This window comes from Metopolophium dirhodum, chromosome 1 (genome assembly GCF_019925205.1).
Source record: "Metopolophium dirhodum isolate CAU chromosome 1, ASM1992520v1, whole genome shotgun sequence".
NCBI classification, from domain to species: Eukaryota; Metazoa; Arthropoda; class Insecta; order Hemiptera; family Aphididae; genus Metopolophium; species Metopolophium dirhodum.
In genome coordinates, this window is record NC_083560.1 from 143994814 (window position 1) to 144019538 (window position 24725).

Sequence of the window (24725 nt, forward strand, 5' to 3'; positions counted from 1 at the left end):
AATTGGACCTTGAGAAAGTACACAACCAATTGCGTAGTTGCTAGCATCACAAGTGAGATTGAAGGGTCTGGTGAAGTCTAGATACTGAAGGATTGGATAATTTATTAGAAGGTTTTTCAGTTTTTCGAATGACTGTTGACATAGATCACTCCACTTGAATGGCACATCCCTCTTAAGTAACGAAGTTAGTTGTTTAGTGATCTGTCCATAATTTTGTATGAAACGCCTGTAATACCCAGAGAGTCCCAAGAACGATTTGATACCTTTTACGTTTTGGGGTACTGGAAAATTCTGAACACATTCAACTAATTTCGGGTCAGGCTTAACGCCTTTGTCAGTAATTTGGTGTCCTAAATAAGTGACCTCTTTCCTCAAAAATTCACATTTCAAGGGCTGTAGTTTTAGATTGAATTATCTGAGCCTTTCCAAAATTTCTGTAAGTTTTTGTGAATGATCTGAGAGGTCCTTAGCATAAATAATGATGTCATCAAGGTATACGAACGCTTTTAACCCATTCAGGCCGGAAAGTACCTTGTTCATCATCCTTTGAAATGTTCCGGGAGCACCCTTTAGACCAAACGGCATCCGCAAAAATTCGAAATGGCCTTTATCCGTAGAGAAAGCTGTCTTCTCGCGATCGGCCGGGTTCATTGGCACCTGATATCCTTGGGCCAAATCGAGTGTACTGTAGTATTTGGACTTACCTAACTGATCCAAGATGTCCGTGATATTGGGAAGTGGAAAAGCATCTCCCACTGTAACTTGATTTAGTCGTCGAAAGTCAACGCATACTCGATATTTCACTACTCCGTTAACATCCGGTTTCTTCGGAACCACCAAAAGAGGAGCATTCCATGGAGAGTCACTAGGGGCAATTACACCTTCTCGCTCTAAAGTCTCCATTTGTTCTGTTATTTCCTGTCGATGTCGCTGGGGTAGTCGGTATGGTTTTTCATGAATTGGGTGAACGGCTTCAGAAGTCTTGATTTCGTGAGTAACGGCGGTTGTTGCGGTAATTTTATCCCCTTCCAATTGAAACACATCAGAGTATTCCTCACAAACAGTAAGCAATGAGGATTTTTCTTCTGAGTTTAAATGGCAGGTTCGCAGGGCTGAATGTAAGCGAGATATTCTGGTCCCATCAACACAAGGTTCCGTATTTTCCGAAATTTGTGATAAGTGCACATTAGCTTCGTTGAAATCTTCGTGCTCGAGTTGCCCTAGTTGAGGGATTTGTAATTGAACTTCATTGTCTGTTGGATTAATAAAGGAAACGTATATAAGATGATTTCTCACTGTGGTAACACAATTTCCACAGGTGAGGGCATTGGTAATGCTTTGGCTTGAAATTAAAATGTTTGAACCCTCTGTTTTATTGGGAGCTGGAATGGCAACGAGGATTTCTGTTCTTGGTAGTATGGTTAAATTCACAAGAGGAGGGAGGATTAATTCCTTTGACTGGTAGTTGATTATAGTTCCATGTCCAATAATAAATGGTTTGCCTAAGATTCCTTCATTTGGTACTGGGAAATCAGATTTAACAACTTGGAATTCAACGCTTCTTTTTTCACTTCCAATTTGGAGTTCGATAATGACGGATCCTAGAGTCGTCACAAAATTATCTGTTATTCCTTTGAGTTCGTACACGGTATGGTCGTATACTAATACTTCAATGCGCAATGATGAGAGTTTGATTAAATTTAAGTCACTGCCAGAGTCGATTAAAAATTTGCTGTTTGCTGGAATGGTCTGAGGGCTTTGAAACTGTACATGATCCTGTTCAATTTTCTGGCGAGCCGTATTATTTAAGATATTTCTGCGAATGAGATTGCGGCTGTTTTCAGGCTTCCTGCCGGGCGCCCGCCGTCGGCACTCGACTGTGTAGAGTTTTTTGAATTGAGTGAGGTAGTAGCTGGAGATTCTGCGGATCGCTTTGAATTTACGTATTTTAGTTTCCTGTATTCCTCCTTGGTGTGACCTGGTTTCTTGCAGTAACGACAAGTAATTGTATTAACGATCGCCTTTTGGGCGTTTTGAGGTGTCTGACCATTATTTGGCTTCACTTGGAGAGACCTGCAGTCTCTGGCCCAATGTCCCATTTTTCCGCAATGGAAACAAGGGGTACTAGGTTTCTAGTGTTTTCCCATTGTTTTGTTTAGCAGACGGTTCATAGAAAAGCTTGGACTCGTCGTGCGATTTTCTCACCCTTTCTTCTTCTCTTGCAGCTTGAATCGCTTTGTCAAGAGTTGGTGGATTCCGATCCTTTATGAAGTCTTTCAGTTTTCCCAATCCTTCTATAAAGACTTGAATGGTCTGTGCTTTCAAACTGTCCTCCAATGCTGTGGCGACTTCTACTGATTTTCCGTTTGTTTCCTGTTCTAATATGAGAGTCTGTAAGGCCTCAATACGCGATGAATATGTCATTACGTCCTCATCTCCTTTCTGTTTGATAGAATACAGTTCTAAATATAAATGTGGCGTAGTTCGCTGGGGTTCTAGTGACGTTTTTAGGGTATCCTTGAGCTCAGTCCAGGATTGAATCGAACGAAATTTTACTGCGGCCCGGGCCTTTCCCGTAAGCCGAATAATAATGCCTTGGAGCAGTCGCTGCTTAGCTTTCTCATTGGCACACATAATCGCGAACTCACATGTTTCTAGGAACAGCTCGAGATCTTCTTGATTTTCCCCACTGAATGTCGATGGTAATAACTTCAAGGCTGCTTCTAGTCCGATGGTGTCCACGGATTTCCCAGATTGTGATAGGAGTTCTTGTGGGTTGTTCTGTGTTGAAGTGTTTGTCAGTGGATTTTCGGTCTGTCGGGAATTTCCTGTTTCGAGGTTGTTTGGTTGTAGAAGGGATCCGTCATCGGTCATCGTGATGGTCTGATCTAAAATATTTGTATGCAAGGTATGGTTCGTATGAACAAGCACGCTATCTACGGCAGCTAAGGTTTGGTTAACGTTTTGCAACAACGTCTCGTTAAATTCTATGATTTCATTGGTCTGGTTGATAAAAAGATTATCCCCCGAAATTTCCGCAACAGGTCGTTCGGATTCTGGAATTTGTGGATTTGCAAACCTAACAGGGAGACTTTGACGTGGAGCAGGGAGAGGGTCCTCGAAAGTTTCCTCTCTATCTTCCAATTCAGGGGTAGGGGTCCTACTATTAGTATCTCCCGGATCACTCATCAACTAAGTGTTACACAATAACGATTTATGCAAACTACTACTACTGTTGTTAACAGTTAAAATAAATTATTAAATGTTATCACTACTAGGTTTGATGACAATAATAATAATAATAAAAAAAAATAAAAAAAAAAATTTTTCAATAACTAATTTAAATTGTTAGTATGTTAGTAAATGTTCTGTTAATCACAACACCGCAAACTGTATTGATGCCGCCATGAGTGTTGTCATTGGAAATGTGTGTTGTTGAAAGAGTCTGGATAAGTCGGGTTGGCTCTGAGTGTTGCCAGTGAAAAGAATTATAAACGACGTAAATCCTCTTCGACAGCTCTTGTTGAATGGACGTTCGCTTGCCCCGAAACTGCTGGCGCGAGGACCACTACAGGTAGTGGGTTTCAATTATTGCTCCGTTATTGTTATTGTTGTTGTAAACAATGTTATCAATAGTCTTATCAATTTTGATAACTCTTATCAATATTGATAACAATATCGATTGTGCCTATCGATTTAGATTTTGATGTCTTACCGTTGCTCGAACTGGTTCGACTAATGTCGGATTCGGGCGGCGCACCAATGCCACGCCCAAGAATTTTCTGACGCCGATAGTAATAATAATAATAATAATATTATTTACGTAATTTTCAGGAATGTTCTGTAGAATGTCTGAATGTTAAAGGTCTGAATGTCTGAGTTGATCTGGAGTGTTTGAATTTTCTGCGGCTCGTATTTGAGTACATAGACGCAGTGCGCGATTTACTTAGCTATTTAAACACTTAAAACAAATTTTACTTTAAGCGTAACACCGGAATCTACGGATCTCACCGCTGCCACCAAAAATGTTATGGATTTTACGCACAACACAAAATAAACGTACGCACCAATTTAAGATTGAAATAATTAATGTATTTTTTATTAAAATTGGTAGTAAAAATCTTAAGTATAGCTACAAACTGTTAATCGAACACTCGTAATTCTACGACTGACTGACTCACTGTGTGTTGTCGTGACGGTGCCCCGTCTCACATAAAAAACCCTTATTCAGCGGTTCCCACGGTAGCAGCGTCTTACGACACACACTCTGCATTATGATTGTCTATATATGTTGTTAACATATATAGATATATAAAAAATAAAATATGTGCTAATCAGGGGTTCTTAACAGTATACATGCGGTACATACTGAGATTAATGAAGACAATCGAGTCAATAGAATTTTGAATTTAATACTTTAATAATTTAAGTGACCATATGAGTATTGATGAGAGACAGTCCATATTTGAGATATGTGAACAATATGCGGAAATATTTCATTTAGAAGGCGATCGATTAACTTTTACAAATGCAGCCGAGCATGTTATAAATTTGAACGTTAACCAACAACCCATTTATCAAAGACCCTATAGGTTGCCACATTCGCAACAAGCTGAGATTAAACAACAGTTAGATAAGATGCAACAGGATGGAATTATAGAACCATCTAGTTCACCTTGGAATGCCCCTCTATTACTTGTTAAGAAAAAGATAGATGCCAGTGGAAAAGAAAAGTTTCGTATCGTGATAGACTTTAGAGCTTTAAATCAAGTAACTTTAAATGAATTTCATCCCTTACCTAATATCACGGAAATACTCGATCATTTAGGACAATGCCAATTGTTTAGCGTAATTGATCTCGCTTCAGGTTTTTACCAAATTCTGTTATCAGAATCTTCACGAGAGCTTACAGCTTTTTCAGCTAACAATGCACACTACAACTTTAAACGAATGGCGATGGGGATGAAGACTAGCCCCTCCACATTCCAGAGACTTATGGATAATGTAATGTCAGGAATTATTGGGATAAAATGTCTAGTATATCTTGATGACATAATAATCTATGGGAAAAATTTGGATGATCACAACAATAAGTTAATAGATGTGTTTGAACGTTTGCTTGAGCACAACTTAAAGATACAGCCAGATAAATGTGAGTTTGTAAAACGAGAGTGTATACTTAGGGCATGTTATATCTGAAACAGGAAGAAGACCAGATCCGAAGAAAATCCAAGCTGTTCTGGACTTCCCAGAACCTAAGAATGTAAAACAAATTAAATCTTTTCTAGTATTATCTGGATATTATAGGAAGTTTATTGAAAATTACAGTTCGATAGCTAGGCCTATTACTAATTTGTTAAAGAAGGATGTAACGTTTAATTGGAGTGAAGAATGTGATAGAGCTTTCGGAAAGTTAAAACATGCATTATGCACTGAACCCGTATTACAATACCCAGATTTTACAAAGGAGTTTATCTTAACAACAGATGCTAGTGGGAAGGCATTAGGAGCCATATTATCACAGGGAGAAATAGGAAAAGATTTGCCCATTGCATATGCTTCAAGGACCTTAAGTCCAAGCGAATTCAACTATTCCACAACAGAGTTAGAATGTTTAGCTATAGTCTATGGAATTAAGCAATTTCGACCTTATCTTTATGGAAGGAAATTTACTATTTTGAGCGATCACAGACCATTAGCGTGGTTATTTAATTTAAAGGACCCTTTATCAAAGTTAGCTAGATGGCGAATACAATTAGAACAATACGATTACGTCATTAAATATAAACCTGGAATTCAGAATGCTAATGTAGATGCTTTGACACGAATGTATACTATACAGGATATAAAGGAAGAAAGCTATAACAATTTCCTTGTAAAATTCGAAGGCACATTGATAACCAATGGTAACGTTAAGGAGGTACATGGAGAATTGTTGGAGTCACCTCCTGAGTATCATATAGTTACTGAAATAGAAAAGTATTATAACTTCAGGTCAAGAACCAACTATGAAATTAAACAGAAATTTGGGGATACCGTTATCTTGAAATCCAACAAACAAGTAGGAGAAGTGACAAAGGTTAAACATGAAGATAGGTATATAATATTCTTAATAACCAAGAGTAAGTCTAGGCAGAACACTACGTATGAAAATCTATATACAGCTTTATTGAATTTAAAGCATTTTAGTGAAAAACATTCTTTAACGAAACTCATAATGAATCAATTAGGTCGAAAGGATGGATTAGAATGGGACAAGGTTAGAGCTATGATTAGATATGTATTTCGAAACACGGGAATAGAAATTTTAGTTTGTTCAAAAATGGAATATACAGAGCAAGAGAAATTGATTATATTTAAACAGTTTCACGACTCAGTACTTGGAGGACATGCAGGAATAAACAAAACCATTAGGACGATTAAACGTCAGTTTAATTGGCCAGGATTAAAGTTAGATGTAAAAAACTATATTATGAATTGTGAGTCCTGCCAAAAGATTAAGGTTACAAATAGAAAAATTAAGCAACCCATGGTAATAACCACCACAAGTTCAAAGCCATTTGAAAAGAAATTTTTGGATATAGTAGGACCATTAGTCACTACCGCATCTGGAAATACTTATATTTTAACAATGCAAGATGATTTAACTAAATATTCATTGGGAGTACCATTACCAAACCACACAGCCAATACTGTAGCTGAAGCTTTTGTAGTACATTTCGTTTGTATTCATGGAATACCAGAGACCATATTAACTGACCAAGGGACAGATTTTCTAAGTAAAACATTCACAGAGGTATGCAAACTTTTAAAGATTAACAAGATAAACACCAGCCCTTATCACCCGCAAACTAATGGGGGGGGGTTGGAAAGATCACATAGAACATTAGCTGAGTATCTTAGGCATTATGTAGACAAGTATTTAAATACTTGGGATCAACTGTTACCTTATGCCTTATTCGTTTATAATTCGACTGAACATTCAGCCACAAATTATCAGACTTTTACATTATTGTATGGGAAAGAACTAAATATTCCGGTAAATTTGAAAAGTAACCCCGAACCTAGATATAACTACGATAATTATCTGTATGACCTGAAACAGAAAATGCAGGAATCTCATAAAATAGCAAGGGAAAGGTTAATAAAGAAAAAGATTAAATCAAAAGCGAATCATGATAAAAACGCCCATAGTGAAGAGTTGCATGTAAAAGATTCAATACTGTTACGAGATAATACCCAAAAGAATAAGTTAACACCATTATGGAAGGGACCATATGAAATATTAGAGGTGTTAGATACTGAGAATATTGTTATTCAAAGGGGGAGAAGGAAGGTCATGGTACATAGAAATGATGTGAAGAAATATCATGAAAGTTCCAGTTAGAGAATTAAATAAGATAACTAAGATAGATATAGTTGTAAATTATTGAGTAAATAACGTAGGTGATAAGAAAAATATTTTAAATTTTAGGGAAAAGCAGAAGAATTTCTTGTTGGAATTAAAACGGGCTATCGGAAGTGAAACCCACCATTATAGCATATTACGCCCAGATGAATTACCCAAATGTTTAATAAAACATATAAGCACAGCAAATCATAATTTAACTGAACTATTTTCGAGATCCAAATTAAAGGAATACACTAAGAACATAGCACAATTTTTATATGATATGACAGAAAATAGGGGATGGTTAGATGAGTGTTGTTGTGACACATTGATAGATTTCATAGAATTTATACCTGAACCAGTTGATTTGCTGGAATATAAAAGATTAGAAGCTAACGAAATGATTGCTTTATAGATTAATTGGTTTACTGGAGATTCATGGTCAATCAGGGATTCCGGAAGAAGCAAAGAGGGAAACTAAATTATTGTATAATGAAACTACACCACTAGGAGGGCTCATGGTACAGAGTGTAACAAGTATCCAGGATAATGTGAAAAGGTTACCCGAAATCTATGAACACAGATGTAATTTACGATTTATAAGTTCTTTTATTTCTTGCTCAATAGAATCCACTTCTATTTGAGCAGATTCCATTAAACGTATCTTTTTTTCTCTTAACTGTTGTAATTGATCCATAATATGTTTCTTCTTTGAATGTTTTTCTTTGTGTTCACTATCAGCTTTTTTTTTCAATTTTAATGCTTCCTCGTAGTGTTGTCTGGCATTTCTTATCTCCAATATAAGTTTTTTAGAGATGTCTATGTTACTTATACCACCAACCTTATTAATAGCCGACCATACATGACGTTGATCTATAAGTGATTCTTCTTGTAAGTTTACTATCAGACACTCTTTATTTACAGAAAATCCACGTTCAACAGAAGCATAACCATGTGAAAATATCAGAACTTTTTTTAAAACATTCATCATTGCAGATGATAGGTTGAAAACAATGGCAATATTTGTCCAAAAACTGTCAAGTCTTACTTTCATACCGTGAAAATTGTTTTGCTTTTTCTATAAAACTTTTATTTGAGCACAAAATAGTAAATTCTCTTTCAAGTTTATCACCTACTATGCCACTAACCCAATGATTTTCCACAAATATTTCCAAGCAAGTTTTAAATCTATAATTTGTCACTTTTACAGATGCAACAATTATGCTTGGATCACAAAATGATATACCTTTTACCATCTTATACTTAATAGGTGATTTTAATAATAACTTCAAACAAATTGTTTGTAAAATTAATTGACAATTGGTTCTGAAAATTAACATATCTTTGTCAGTAAATTTATCAATAGAGCGAATAGCTTCTCTTGTACTGAAACCAAGGTTTATTTTTTTTGCACCAATTAATTTACTTTTATCCAAAACATCAATTTCTGTAAGTTTTTCTTTTTCCATTATTTCTGGTTTTACAAAGCTGCTCGTCATAAACTGTAAAATGTTTTGTAAATCGGTGTAAAGATAGGGACCAAGAGGTTCATCGCTTTGGAATTGTTTCAAAAAAGGTTCAAGTTGACCGGCTATAGTCTTAAAATATGCCAATTTGGGTTTTATAAATGGATCATTTAATCCTTTTACCATTTTACTGTAACTGTATGATGTTGGCTCTCTGTTTGTATTTTTTACACCTTTAACGTAAGCTCTTAAATTGGGTAATATTTTTTCAGCTCTTTCTGCCACAATAATATTTTGCAACCATCGTACAGCACAAAACTTCAATGGAAATTCAGATGAACCAGAATAGTGAATTAAGTCTGCTCTGCGAGCTGGAACGTTTTTAAATAAATTATAAATTGCTCTTAGGAAATCTATTATTTCCCATTTAGGTGCATTTATACCAGCTTTGAAAGCATTATGCAATGTATGAAGGCCACATGTCCCAATGTCAATAATTTTTGGATCAATTAAATCTGATGTTTTTAACTTTTATTTTAAAAGACGAAGAAGTTTGATGTTAACATTCGGACCATCCATTGATACTTGCATAATATGTTTTAAATTCAATGGTTGTAAACCTAAAACTAGTGCATCCAGCATATCTTCCGCTGTTATATGACCTAAAAATGCGGAATTATAATACTGACATACCACTTTATTTCTTTCATCATCCCAATATCGAATGAATATATCCATTTGCTCTTTTTTCAAAAAAAATTATATAAATAAAGGTATTAAATTAATAGACGTTTCACTGATATATAACTATTTTTAAACTTATAGGGAAAACAAAAATAAACATGATTTTTTTTGTAACTTTAATACTTTATTTATTTTCTAATTTTTTGATCAAATAAGAATAACAATTACAGAAAAAAATCATGTTATTACTTATACATATAACAGATGAAAAAAAAGTATATACATTTTTGAGTAACTAATGTTTCATTCACGAAAAATAAAAAATAATATAAATACAGATGATTATAAAAATTAACATCATACAAAAAAAAGTTTAAAGGTGAGAAAGGATATCCAACTTTTGATGTTTCCTTCCGGTTGTTAACAGATCTTTATTTAATCTATTAATGGAATGAAAAATTCTTAGACGAATATACAGCTTTTTTAGATACTCAATGTCAACATTTTTACAAGGATGATCAAATGGAATATTATCAAATAAGTTTTTTAGTTTATAGTCAACATTTTGTTCTACTGCCAAAAGAGGAAAGTTAACAATAAAAACATCATCAATTAATCAATTGATTAATATAATTGAAAAATGCATTTGGTGGCACATTTAATTTTCCAAAGTTTGAATGGTCAGCAGTTACATATGCCTTATAATAAATAAATAAAAATGATTGGTCTAACTGCTGCTGTTGCTTAGCATAATTTAAACATAAATCACAACTGTGCTTTTCAAAATATTTTTTTATTAAATAGCCACAAACATAGGTAAGGGCGTTTTGAGCAGGAAAGCTCAGTTCACGATAATCTGTGGTACCAACTTGCAAATTAGAAAAATCAAATGGAGTTTTTTCTGGGAATACCACAGATGAATTTTATTTATTGTTATCCAATGGTAGTTAAAACTTCAGCCATGTCATCTAAGCAATTGGAAATGTCTAAATGTTTAAAATAGTTGAGGAAAAAAATTTTTTTAAAACTCCAAAGAAATTGTATAGGTGTAGGATTCACATTATTTCCATTTTGGTTACGAAATTGCCCAAAAAGATTTTCGAGGCAATCTTGGTTGAATCTGTACGTACATAATACAAAGACTGGTGTTTTTGGCATGTCATCCCACAACTTCAACAATGAACTGATTGTTATAGTCCATCCATCCAAAAAATGCATGCGTTTTGTTACATCATTGATTAAAATCTGACCGTCGATTATTTTTGGATCTAGTACTTTCAGGTTTTTAAAAACATCAAGCATGTACAGTAAATGTTCCCTCTGGTTCGGTGTGTTTTTAAAAGTGTTTCTTTTTTGAATTTAACAAGTCAAATAATTTGTCCATATGTTCAATAAATGATATTGTAGTATTCACAGATAAAGGCAATGTACCACCTTGAACACAACATTTCATACCGGTTGCTACAATGTTGCTAAAAATGTGACATGCATATTTGACCTTCATTTTCTGAAATGGTCCTGGGTTGATATGAATTTCTGTTAGCTTCGGTGCAAGGCGATTTAAGCCTTGGTCTGATTTATAAAAATCAAGTAGATACTTTTTATTGGTAGTACTATTTAAAAATGTTAATTGGTACTTGAAGAAGTTATTTCTAGTAGACTTGAGCAAATGCGGCACATCAAATATATAAAATATTTTTTGGCCATTTACATAGAAAAATGGACGTTCACATGACGTTCGTGAAGTTGGCCCCCCCACTTTGTCCCACAGACTTCAAACTGGTATCAAAATTTTGCAATTTTTATGCAATTAATTGCATGTCTCGCCAAAAAATTTGCAATTCGTCGTGGGGCCCGGAAATCCAAAAATACTTATGGGGGGTATAAGTTCACACAGCCCCCCCACGTGGTCCCACAGACTTCAAACTGGTATCAAAATTTTGCAATTCTTATGCAATTAATTGCATGTCTCGCCAAAAAATTTGCAATTCGTCGTGGGGCCCGTAAATTCAAAAATAATTATGGTAGCCCCCCCACACAAATGATCCGAAACCAGCACAGTTAGTAAGCGGATAAATAGCAAAATAAATAGTAGTTAATCTATTATTGAAGTTGTCGACTTCAAATATTTATTTTTGCCGAATTTTTTTATTCAAAGATTTCCCATTTAACCTATAATTGGTATAAAAATAACAATAAACATAATTTTTTTTAAATATACTTGGTAACTATAACTAAAATTACCATAACGTAGGCTACACAGCCAATATTATGGTCTCACTGACTTCAAACTGGTATCGACATTTGGGAATTTTTCTTGGACTAATTGCATGTCTCTCGAAAAAAATTGCAATTCGTTTAGCGGATGGTAAAACACGAAATTGTGCGTGGAGTGCAATTGTATGCAGTCCCTTCACGTGGTCACAAAAATTTCAAACTGCTTTAGCAATATTTTACATAATTATATACCCATAGGCCATAATATTATAACTAGGTTAACAATTTCAATTCATAAAAAAACTATATACAATCATGGATAATAATATTACTGTTAAGTTGACTCTACACAGCGTTTGAAAAAAAAACAACGCCCATGAACATTTAAAATACTCAGTTTAATCCTATCCTACAGCCTTTGCTGGACAATTTTGACTTAAGGTCCTATTATATTTTTGCAACTTAGTAAAATATTTATGTAATTTTTTGTAAAGTCACCGATAAATTTATACTATGTCAGTACAATGGCCTAGTATGTTTAATGTTTATAATATAATTAATATAAAATATTTTGTAATATTATAAGCTATTCTACCATGTTAATACTCGTAATTCACATTCAAATAATTATATACAGTTATAATTTTAAAATAGTAGTATATTTTTTCTTGTTAAATATACCAACTAGTGTTATCAATTATGTTGTACAAACTACTAACAAAATCAAAAACATAAAAAATATTAAAAATAAAAATAACTTATATACTTATTGGTCTGTTTTATTTAACACTTAATATATACTAAACAATGCGGATTTGCCTTTTTTTCTCCTGTGGAAACAAACCGTTTAATTTTTTTTTGGAGATCATTATGAGATTCCCATATGCCATCAATTCTTCGAATATATGATATATAATGACCCATTCCATATGCCACAACGCCATAAAAAACATATCTATCACAGAATTAAAACTCATAAATATTAAATAAGTAATTGTATAAATTTAGTGAAAATATATAAAACCTACGAATGCTTGTGGTAATAACGCATCATGTGGCCCAAGCTTAAAATTAAATTATAATAGTGTTTAAACTGTGCCTATTGTTATTTCTCATCGCATGGTGGACCTGTCGTTACTTGCGTGCTGTACTTCTTCGGGTTTTCCTATTTTTTGTGTAGTGGCACAGTCTAAATATGCCATTGACGATTTCTGTAGACAACAATAATATTATGGGCTAGACTTTACCAATTGATAAAAATATTATTAAATTAAAGTGATTGTGTTGTCATTTGCAGTCCAGACGTCCAGTCGCATACCCTTGCATTTTACTAACCTTAATACACCGTGTTTATAATGGTAAGTTAAAAAAAAATTTGAATCACAATAGTGTGTACCTATTATTAAAATTAATTTATTAAATGATACAGCCGTAGGTGATTCTTTTAATAGTCCGCACTAATTTCATATTTGTTGATTTAATTGTTGTATGGCATAAAGAAGTTAAAATAGCATATATTTTAATATTGCTTAGTTATTAGGATACATTAATCCTACAGGATTAACTTTAACTAATTGAAATTAAATTATCAATATGTTATAATATATTTAAGATTCCACCTAAAACAATAAAGGTATTGGTTTTACAATAATATATTATATTACAATCTGAGCAGAACGATGAATGTATTGATTTTACAATAATAAATGTGCTAATTTGTATAGAACCTACTGTAGGTATAATGGTATATATTATAATGTAGAATAGTAAACAAATATTATGAATTATTTTTGAGTTATTTACTCAAAGATTATAATAAAAATGATTAGTAAATACAATTGATAAAAAATGTTCTTTATAATATACCTTTTACCGCAAATAACCAATACAGTAACTTTTTTTTATAGTAAACATTTCGCTCACATTATTCCTTGTATATTAGGTGTATAGGGAAGTATGTGTTTATTATATTTGGTTAACACTTCAAAGTGTAACACATAACATGTATTTAAAAATTATGCTATCCTTTATAAGGCATATGTAACGTCGACGGGTTTCTCACTCGCACGACATAATATAATAATAAATTATAAAATATTGTATCTGATTTTTGTGTTTTTCTTTAGTTAATATCAAATATATATATATATTATTATAACTCTTGTATTATTATTACTGTTATTATTAATATTAATATTGTTATTATTATAGTATAATTAAGTTCATCAAATGGTACGCTACGTAGGTACTTAAATGCATAATGTTGTATATTGTAATTTGTAAGAGTAAATCAGCGTTGTCATCGTTTTATATATTTTAGGCATTAATTACGACTATTATTTTGTATCATATTATGTGTGCTAAGCAATGCGTGAATTTTTATATACTATGTGGACATGAATGGCCATTCAATGGAAACCAAGTTTGTTACAATTATTAACGTTCACCTATTTGTTTTATATTAATTATACTATAGACTACTACTAGCTGATCCCGCGCACTTTGTTGCCAAAAAAATCTTATTTTATCATTACGCCACGCGAAGGCTTGGAGTGTACAACAAATATATTTTTGTGTGCATTTTTTTTTAGAAAATATGAATTTTTTATTAAACAGATAATTAATTAACATTTTATTTATTCAGTAGATTTTTTATGAAATATCGATTTTTTATTTAAAATATTAATTTTTAACAAATAAAGATTTTATATAATTTTAGATTCTGAGCGAAGCGATGAATGTGTTGATTCTACAATGATATGTGTTTTTTTTTTTATTTTTTTATTTTTTTTTTTTTTTATTTTTTATTTTTTTTTTTTATTTTTGTGTCTGTCATCACCTTTTAGGACAGTAAAAGTGCTTGGATTTTCTTCAATAGTAACTTTTCTGATAGGAAAGTGAATCTAGTTGGTACTTTGGGGGGTCAAAAGTAAAAATTTCTCAGTAGTTTTCACAAGCGACGTGAAAAACAAAAGAAAAATTAAGGAAAAACGGGAATTTTTACGCAAAATCTGTTTTCGAGAAAATCGATTTTGGTTTTTGGTGTAACTCTAAAACAAATGACCGTAGGGACATGAAATTTTGACTGAATGTTTATATTAGCATTTTATATACACCATAAAATTTACAAAATATTTTGACTCTTTTTGAGCTGTTTACGGCCATTGTCAGTTTTCAATTTTTTTAGTTTTTTTTTCTATAAATATCAATAAAATTTTATCTGTTGATTAAAAATGCTTGAAAATTTAATAGAAGGCTCCTAGGTTATTGTTTCAAAGGCAAATGAAAAAAATTAAAAATCCTTAGTCACAGTTTTTAATTATAAGCATTTAAAGTTCAAATTTTGACAAAATACGGAAAAATCACGAAAAATAGCAAATTATTTTGATGAGAATTCATAAAAAATTTTCTTTTTAAATCTAAGATTTGAAAATGTATAAGATAAGATTACTCATAAGTTTGTCTACCTTTATCAAAAAAAAAATGTCTAGAAGAAACTTAAATTAAATTTTTATGAGCGTCTGAAATTTATATTTTTACAACATTTGATATTTACTCGATTTCTCATGTAACAATTTTCTTATTTTATTGTAATTAAAAAACAAATGACTGTAGATACTTGAAAATTTCACTGAATGTTTATATAGCATTTTCTATACACCATAAAATGTTGAAAATATTTTGACTCTTTTTGAGCTGTTTACGGACATTGTCAGTTTTCAATTTTTTTAGTTTTTTTTCTATAAATATCAATAAATTTTTATTTGTTGGGTAAAAAAGCGTGAAAATTTAATATAATGCTCCTGATATATCGTTCTAATAGCAGTTGAAAAATATTAAAAATACATAGGCACAATTTTTTTTTATAAGCATTTAAAGTTCAAATTTTGACAACATTTATCAAATTTATAATTTATTTATTATTTTGTAGTAAAAATTTATAAATTTTTAACTTTTATGGCTAAGGATTGAAAATTTAAAACAAGGCTCCACGAAAATAGGTTATATACAAATTACTTTATTCACAATAATATCATCAAATATACTTGGTAAAATCATAGGCTGACTGACCGTTTTCGCTCAGAATCGTTTTTCTTATACAATGATATTATATCATTGAATTCAAATTTAACACCATCCATTACAGTGACCCACTTGTAACCTACCGTACAGCAGAGCGACATCCACTTATCCACCTTTTTTTATTTTATTGCATATAAAAAATCAATATTTAATCTAAATGGAAAAATAAATCTTAATATTAAGAATTTATTTGGTAAAAATCCATAATTTAAAAAATCTATAATTTAAATCTTAAAAAAATTCTGTTTGATAAATGCTCAATAAAAAATCTGTAATAACTAATAAGAAAATAAAAAATCAAAAAAAAAAATCTATATTTAATAAAAAAACTTTTGACAAAAAATTCGTACTTTATAAAAAAAAAAAGAAATTGAATTAAAATCTATTTGCTGAAAAATTCATAATTAAATAAATCTTTACTTGATAAAAATACTAATAAAAATAGTATTTGTTAAAAAATCAATAAAATATCTGTTAAAAAATTTTTTTTATCATTTTGTATAATATACAGATATTTTATTGATTTTTTATCTAACAGAATTTTAATTTAATTAAGTTTTAAACATTTTTTATGAATAGTTATAAAAATGTTTTAACTAGATTTATTAATTTATGAATTTTTCATCAAATAGATTTTAAGTCAATTTCCATTTTTTTATAAAATACGAATTTTTTACCAAAAATATTTTTTATCAAATATAATTTTTTTTATTGATTTAGATTTTTTTATAACAGATTTTTCATTGATTTTTTTCAAACAGAATTTGTATTAGTATTATATCAATTATATATTTTTTAAATTATGAGTTTTTCACAAAATACATTTTAATTCAATTTCCATTTCTTTTTATTAATTTTGTATTTTTTGACACATTTTTTACTGATTTTTATCAAACAGAATTTTTTTAAGATTTCAATTTAATAAAGATATTTTATAAAATATATTTGTTTTATCAAACATTATTTATTAAATATAAATCTTTTAAATTATGAATTTTTCATCAAACAAATTAGTATTCAATTTATATTTTTTAAACTTGTCCTTTTGACTCTATTGCTTTCATACTATCTATGGCATATATAGATCATCCTCAGTATAAATCATTTATCGATGTTAGTGATAATACTCTTTTACAGTTTTGCAAACATTTGGCAGTAAATGGCACAAGCAAAATATCATATATGACACGCTTGGATATACTCAAAGACATTTTTGAAGAACAAGAAAGTATTAATAACGTTAGAGTTATTGATGCTAGATGCAACGTATTATTTATTATCACACAACTATTAAAAACAGCTCCATCAGCAATTGATCATATGATATGTTCTAACAATATCAATTGTCCTCAATCAACTAGAGATATACCAAGCCCCACAATAATTGTACGATTACAAAACAATATGCAAGATTTAAATAATGCATTAAACTTGTATGTAGTTCCCAAAGAGATAGAATGTCCATCAAATCAATGTACAGGAACAGTAATTGGAACAAGAATTCTCCAATCACACTTATTTATTGAAACTGACGTATTCACTGAAAATCAACAAATTCCACTTCATGAATTTCCATTGGAATTGTTTATTGAAAAATCAAGGTAAACAAATAATTTTTCATTAAATTTATACAATTACTTATTTAATATTTATGAGTTTTAATTCTGTGATAGATATGTTTTTTATGGCGTTGTGGCATATGGAATGGGTCATTATATATCATATATTCGAAGAATTGATGGCATATGGGAATCTCATAATGATCTCCAAAAAAAAATTAAACGGTTTGTTTCCACAGGAGAAAAAAAGGCAAATCCGCATTGTTTAGTATATATTAAGTGTTAAATAAAACAGACCAATAAGTATATAAGTTATTTTTATTTTTAATATTTTTTATGTTTTTGATTTTGTTAGTAGTTTGTACAACATAATTGATAACACTAGTTGGTATATTTAACAAGAAAAAATATACTACTATTTTAAAATTATAACTGTATATAATTATTTGAATGTGAATTACGAGTATTAACATGGTAGAATAGCTTATAATATTACAAAATATTTTATATTAATTATATTATAAACATTAAACATACTAGGCCATTGTACTGACATAGTATAAATTTATCGGTGACTTTACAAAAAATTACATAAATATTTTACTAAGTTGCAAAAATATAATAGGACCTTAAGTCAAAATTGTCCAGCAAAGGCTGTAGGATAGGATTAAACTGAGTATTTTAAATGTTCATGGGCGTTGTTTTTTTTTCAAACGCTGTGTAGAGTCAACTTAACAGTAATATTATTATCCATGATTGTATATAGTTTTTTTATGAATTGAAATTGTTAACCTAGTTATAATATTATGGCCTATGGGTATATAATTATGTAAAATATTGCTAAAGCAGTTTGAAATTTTTGTGACCACGTGAAGGGACTGCATACAATTGCACTCCACGCACAATTTCGTGTTTTACCATCCGCTAAACGAATTGCAATTTTTTTCGAGAGACATGCAATTAGTCCAAGAAAAATTCCCAAATGTCGATACCAGTTTGAAGTCAGTGAGACCATAATATTGGCTGTGTAGCCTACGTTATGGTAATTTTAGTTATAGTTACCAAGTATATTTAAAAAAAATTATGTTTATTGTTATTTTTATACCAATTATAGGTTAAATGGGAAATCTTTGAATAAAAAAATTCGGCAAAAATAAATATTTGAAGTCGACAACTTCAATAATAGATTAACTACTATTTATTTTGCTATTTATCCGCTTACTAACTGTGCTGGTTTCGGATCATTTGTGTGGGGGGGCTACCATAATTATTTTTGAATTTACGGGCCCCACGACGAATTGCAAATTTTTTGGCGAGACATGCAATTAATTGCATAAGAATTGCAAAATTTTGATACCAGTTTGAAGTCTGTGGGACCACGTGGGGGGGCTGTGTGAACTTATACCCCCATAAGTATTTTTGAATTTCCAGTCCCCACGACGAATTGCAATTTTTTTGGCGAGACATGCAATTAATTGCATAAAAATTGCAAAATTTTGATACCAGTTTGAAGTCAGTGGGACCACCTGGGGGGGCTGCGTGAACTTATACCCCCCATAAGTATTTTTGGATTTCCGGGCCCCACGACGAATTGCAAATTTTTTGGCGAGACATGCAATTAATTGCATAAAAATTGCAAAATTTTGATACCAGTTTGAAGTCTGTGGGACAAAGTGGGGGGGCCAACTTCACGAACGTGTTCACATGACACATTCATTGTCTTGGCAAAACTGGTAAAATTAGATCCTTGGTCACTTGTTAATACTCTAATCTTGAGTGATTTCTTTTGAATACGACTAATAACTGCAAATATAGTATTTTGTAGATGAAGCCCAGAACAACTAATGTTGATTATAAAATATGCGACAGGCTGCTTCCAATTATAATTTATGCTTCTTAACATAAAACAGAGTACATGCTTTGATGGCTCATATGTTTTTCTATCGTATAAATTATTAAATCCTACAATATAATCATGTGACAAATTATAAAATAAATGTGTTTTAATTGACATCTCATCAATACATAAAACACAATTCTTTGAATCGTCTTTTAAATTGTTCATCTTCAACTCAATGGTTTCAAATATGACATCATTTAATCCAGGCTCTATATTAATTTTCTGTGTTATTCTACGTAAAGTTCTTGGACTGGGTAATAATAATAATGATTTTAAAAAATTGTATATTCGAGGACCAAAAAAATATAGTTCGAGCCAACTGCTTGATTTGATTAGAATACCGCATGCCTTGAGGTTTTCTCTTACCCATGTGTACGTACTGTTTAATAACCATGCTCAGGTTCGGAGGTAAATGTGCTTCAACAACTCGATTAAATAAATCGACTGAGGTAACATCTATTTCATTTTCACAATTTTTCTGTGTACTTCTTGACTCAATGCTTCAAATTTTTGTTCTAATTGTTCGTATTTATTTTTAATAGTTTGAAGTTGAGCTCTACACTTTTGTTTTCTAGGTGTATGTAATGTGAGATATTGAGTTGTTTGTGTAGATGAGGAAATTGATTGATCGGCCGAATGAGATGAACTTTGAGATGCCGAACCTAGAAAAAATGCAAATTAAAATCATTTTTAGTTTTCATACAGTAAATTATTTATATTTTTTTTTGACTTACTAAAATATTGGAAAATTCAATAGTATGTAATATTAATAAAGCAATAATATTAACATAATTACAAAAACTTACAAGCAATAGAAAAAGACTCCTTTTGTTTTAATGGTGTACTTGAAGAAACTGAAGCATTAAATATTGGATCTGAAATACTTGTATCTAGACATGTCGTAGAATTGCAAGGATCTTCTTTAGGAATTATAGCTATATACATATATATAAAAAAAATGTCAGTATAAGATAAAATATTCAATATCACACATTAGGTAAAATTGTAATTACTGATGTCAGTAGGAACAGCATGGCGCAGTAGAACTTTTTTTCCTATGTTTTTGTACATGCACTCCAGGAAATGATCTGAACAGACCTTAAAGAATGTCAATGATTTTCCAATTAAATCTTCTCGACTACAATTTATCAACCATTGCTTCGACCTAAAATGGTGTTAATAATTAGATACAAATATTGATACGCAATAATTATTAGTAATAGCTAACGTTCTACTTACATACATTCATCTTTATGGAACTTAAACAGTTTACACTTCTTTGCGGTGTACTTATACAAATTTATACAACCTTTCACAAGGCATACATACACCATGATAATTATATAAATATAAATCGCACAAAAAATATAAAATACAAAAAAAAGGCTCGGTATAAGCACAATTTTCAGCACTCAATTGCAGCACAGAATGTAATAGGTAATAGCGTAGACGCGTACTAGTCAGTTCGTCACTAGTGACTAGTCAAAAAGTCAAAGCACAAACAAACATCATGGAAAATTCAGTGCTACCAAAAATGAAAACGTTAAAATTTCATATTTTCCCAGATACATGCCCCTACTGCGGACCTGCAGTGGTTGATTCTCTATTATCAGCCCGCCGCCGAGAAGTGTCCTACCCCTGGTATAATTTCAAAATTCAAAATCAGAGGGAAAATAAATATTGACATAGTTTGTCTAGATGGTGTTAGTGGCCCTGCCAACAAGTGAGAAGGTTCGGGCCTCACTTATCATACGTTCGTTCGGTATCCTGTATATCTTAATTTGTGGTCGTTACCTATCACCGTCACCGTAGACAATCAACGTCCAAGCTGGCACCCGTGGGTCACCGTCACCGTCGTCGCCTGTAAACGTCAGTGCAACACCACCGCCGTCTTCAACAACACGGTTCTCTTATTATTTATTTATTACTCAGAATTATTGTGAATGTTTTATTAGTTATTCCTCGCTGGCCAGCACTCATTTGTGCCCCAATTTTTATTTTGTTTCTTTTTAGATTGAATAGTAGTCCGTAAAATCAGTAAACGAAAACCTCAAGCTTGATTTATTATGTAACCTTTATCCTAATAATTACAGTCCACTTTATCTTCGAATTACCGAACAGCAAGAGTTCATCTAATGACTTGACCGACATTCGATAATACTCGAAAAACTTTTTGGGGTGCTTTCGTGTATTTTGATAAAATTCTAAAAAGTTCAAATTTTTTTCTCTATCGGAACTTAAGGGATGTACCAATATCTTCGTTTTGAAGGAGTAGGTTCATCAAATTTTCCAGGGGCATCTGTTGCACACAACACGTTTAACAATCTTTTATTGGACATGGTATCGACTGTCGACCTTGTAATACCAAAATAACATTGAAACTGAACTAAAATTTCATTCTAAATTGATTTTGAGTTCTCAAGTTTAAAGTAAAATGTATAACAAAATTTAAAAAATATTGTTAAACGCATCCGGTCACAACGCAATGCGGCGTTGTGCGCATCGTGTGGCCCGAGCATAAGGATTCTTAATATTTTTCAAATGTCATTGTAACAATATAGTAAGAGCCTTGTATTCAATTTTCAAGCTTTTTACCCAACAAATAAAGTTTTATTGATATTCATAGAAAAAAATACTAATAAAACTGGAAACTAAAAATATTCCTAAACAGTTCAAAGCAAATCAAAATATTTTGAAAATTTTGAAAATTTCATCCTATCTAGAAAATTCAAATATAAATAACCAGTAAAAATTTCATGTATATACGTGAAAGATTTTAGAGTTACACCAAAAACCAAAATCGTTTTTGCGTAAAAATTCCCATTTTTCATTAATTTTACTTTTGTTTTTCCCGGCGCTTTTGAAAACTATTGAGAATTTTAAATTTTGACCTTCCCAAGCACCTCTCTTTCCCATCCAACAAAATACTGAAGTTGAAGATTATAGTAAAATCATTATTTCGACTATTTATCGTGAGACACAAAAAAAAAAACAAACACAAGTCATTGTAAAAACAATACATTCATCGCTCCGCTCAGAATCTAAAAAATGTTAAAAAGTTACAACTTTTCGAAATAATAAGTGTTACATTAAATTGATAACCCTGTGAGTAGTATATATATACCATTCCTGGCGCAGTCCATATTATATCAATAAAAGATCACAAAGAAAACAATGTGCAAAAAGATCAGAAAATCGAAATGCAATAATAATTAAAATATTTTTCGCAAAACTTATGAAATGCAATAATAATTAAAATATTTTTTAATAGAATTGTTCTATCAAAAATAAAAATCGAAATAGCATATTTAATTGCAAAATGTATTAAAAAGAAATTTAAAAAATTAATTTAAAAATTAAAAATATAATAAATAATAAAATAATGGAAACAACTATCAATGATTTTAATAAATTACAAAAAAATGAAATGCAAAACGAAATAGAAAACTCAATATTAAATAATGAAATCTTTGTTAAGTTTTGTAAATTTGAATACTATAATACTAATAAAAATAAAAATATTAAAATTATGAAATATAATCTAAATAAAATTCCAATTAAAGGAAATATTTTAATTGTCGATCATGGACACAATATTTCTGGAAATGGAAAACCTTATGCTTCTAAAATACTAGAATCACCAACATGGCTTGAAATTTGTAAAATTGCTAATGATTTAATAAATACAACTGGTACTTATTTTTTCAAATATCTTCATGATATTTGTGTTGTTCAAGATTTAGGAAATATTAAAATATGTTGTCTTGGTATGGGAGGTACAGATTCCGATCACAAAATGCTTAGAATATAATAATTTAATTAATTTAATTTTTAATAGAATTGTTTTATTAAAAAAAATATGATATTTAACACTCACCCGAATTGGGCACGTGTTATTAAAATCCAAAAATCTTTGAAAACAATTTTACACTATGATACTATGAGGGGGACTTATAAAGAATTAAAATCAAAAATGTTTAATGTAAAAATGAAGATTCTAACATAAATAGCAACGGAGTTATACTTAAATGAAAAATATGAAGCGGGGGGTAAACTTTTAATATGTAGTGTAGATAAGCATATAAAACACATCTGTGTTGATCCGACATGATAATATCAAATATTAAATGAAATATAGGACTTGTAATATTTAACTTTGTATAATTATACGAACTCATTATTAATAAAAAAATGCAAAAAATTTGCAAAATATCTGTGTTGTACAGACATCCAGAATGGTGGCCACCTCTCACTTTTTTTTTTTATTTTTTATTTTTTATTTTTTTAACTGGTTGTCTGTACAACAGAGATATCTTTTATTACCTAAGCACTGTGACGTGGTGGGTTAGACAGGTATTTATTTGTAGAATTTAAAGTCAGAGGTGGACATTATATACGTCAGCCTTGGAACAAGACTGAGGTAGATACAAATCAAGGTGACAACGTAGGCCGCACCACGTGACAACCTACATTCGCATGTAGATCACCAATCGCCCGAAGCGCTACAATTGCCGGCTTTATAATGCCCCCCACCTAATTTCAAATCCTACTACGAGAACAAACACAGTAGGAACAAATCTGCTGCAGTCAGATTCGAACCTAATATGTTCAGTCTCAAAACCCACCGCGCCACAATGCTTAGGCATGTAATGTATACTATGTAACACTATTTAAATAAAATTAAACTAGTATAATTATACCACGCTGTATACTTCACACTGTATACATCACACTGTATACTTCACATTGTATAGTAGTCAGCTGATAACATTCCACAACAGGATGTTAAAAAATAATCAGTCGAGTTACATATTATTATTAAAACTAGGTCATTACACTTTAATTATTATTATTCGAATCATGTAATTCCTCTTGTATTAATTTACGTAGTTTGTTTAGTGAAAGTTTAATTTCATTATAATATAAATATATTTTTTTTAACAACGAATTATTAAAACATACATATGAGTACATCAACGACTCGTTAACGTAAAAAAACGACTCGTAAACGTAAAAAAAACGACTCGTAAACGTAAAAAAAAACGACTCGTTAACGTAAAAAACGACTCGTTAACGTAAAAAAACGACTCGTTAACTCGTTATTTTTTAATAGAAATATTTCTATTAAAAAAAATTATGATATTTAAATAAATTTTTTATAATTTTCAATAAATTCTAAACATAAATGACCACATATAGGTGGATCATTATAGTATTGAAATTGGGAAACAGTACAAAAAAGATTATCTTTACCCAAATATTTTAAAAATTCTTTTGGTGGCTCACCAACTATATGACCAAATGGGTCAAAATATATTTTAAATGTATTGTTTATTTTTTTCCATGCAACCCAATGAGAACCATTTTGAGTAGAATCATTTAAATTAAATACTCCACATTCATTTTCCCATGGTGTTGTAGGTAAT

The 24725-nt window shown here is 30.8% G+C and overlaps 1 protein-coding gene across 1 annotated transcript; it reads right to left on the minus strand.

Annotated features, from left to right (window-relative positions):
- Positions 1-19017: 19017 nt before the first annotated feature.
- On the minus strand, positions 19018-20633 carry LOC132933055 (uncharacterized). Its single transcript, XM_060999390.1, is given in 6 exon segments — positions 19018-19549; positions 19620-19782; positions 19785-19961; positions 20106-20234; positions 20313-20464; positions 20539-20633. Coding segments are annotated over 6 exon segments (1248 nt in total).
- Positions 20634-24725: the final 4092 nt, after the last annotated feature.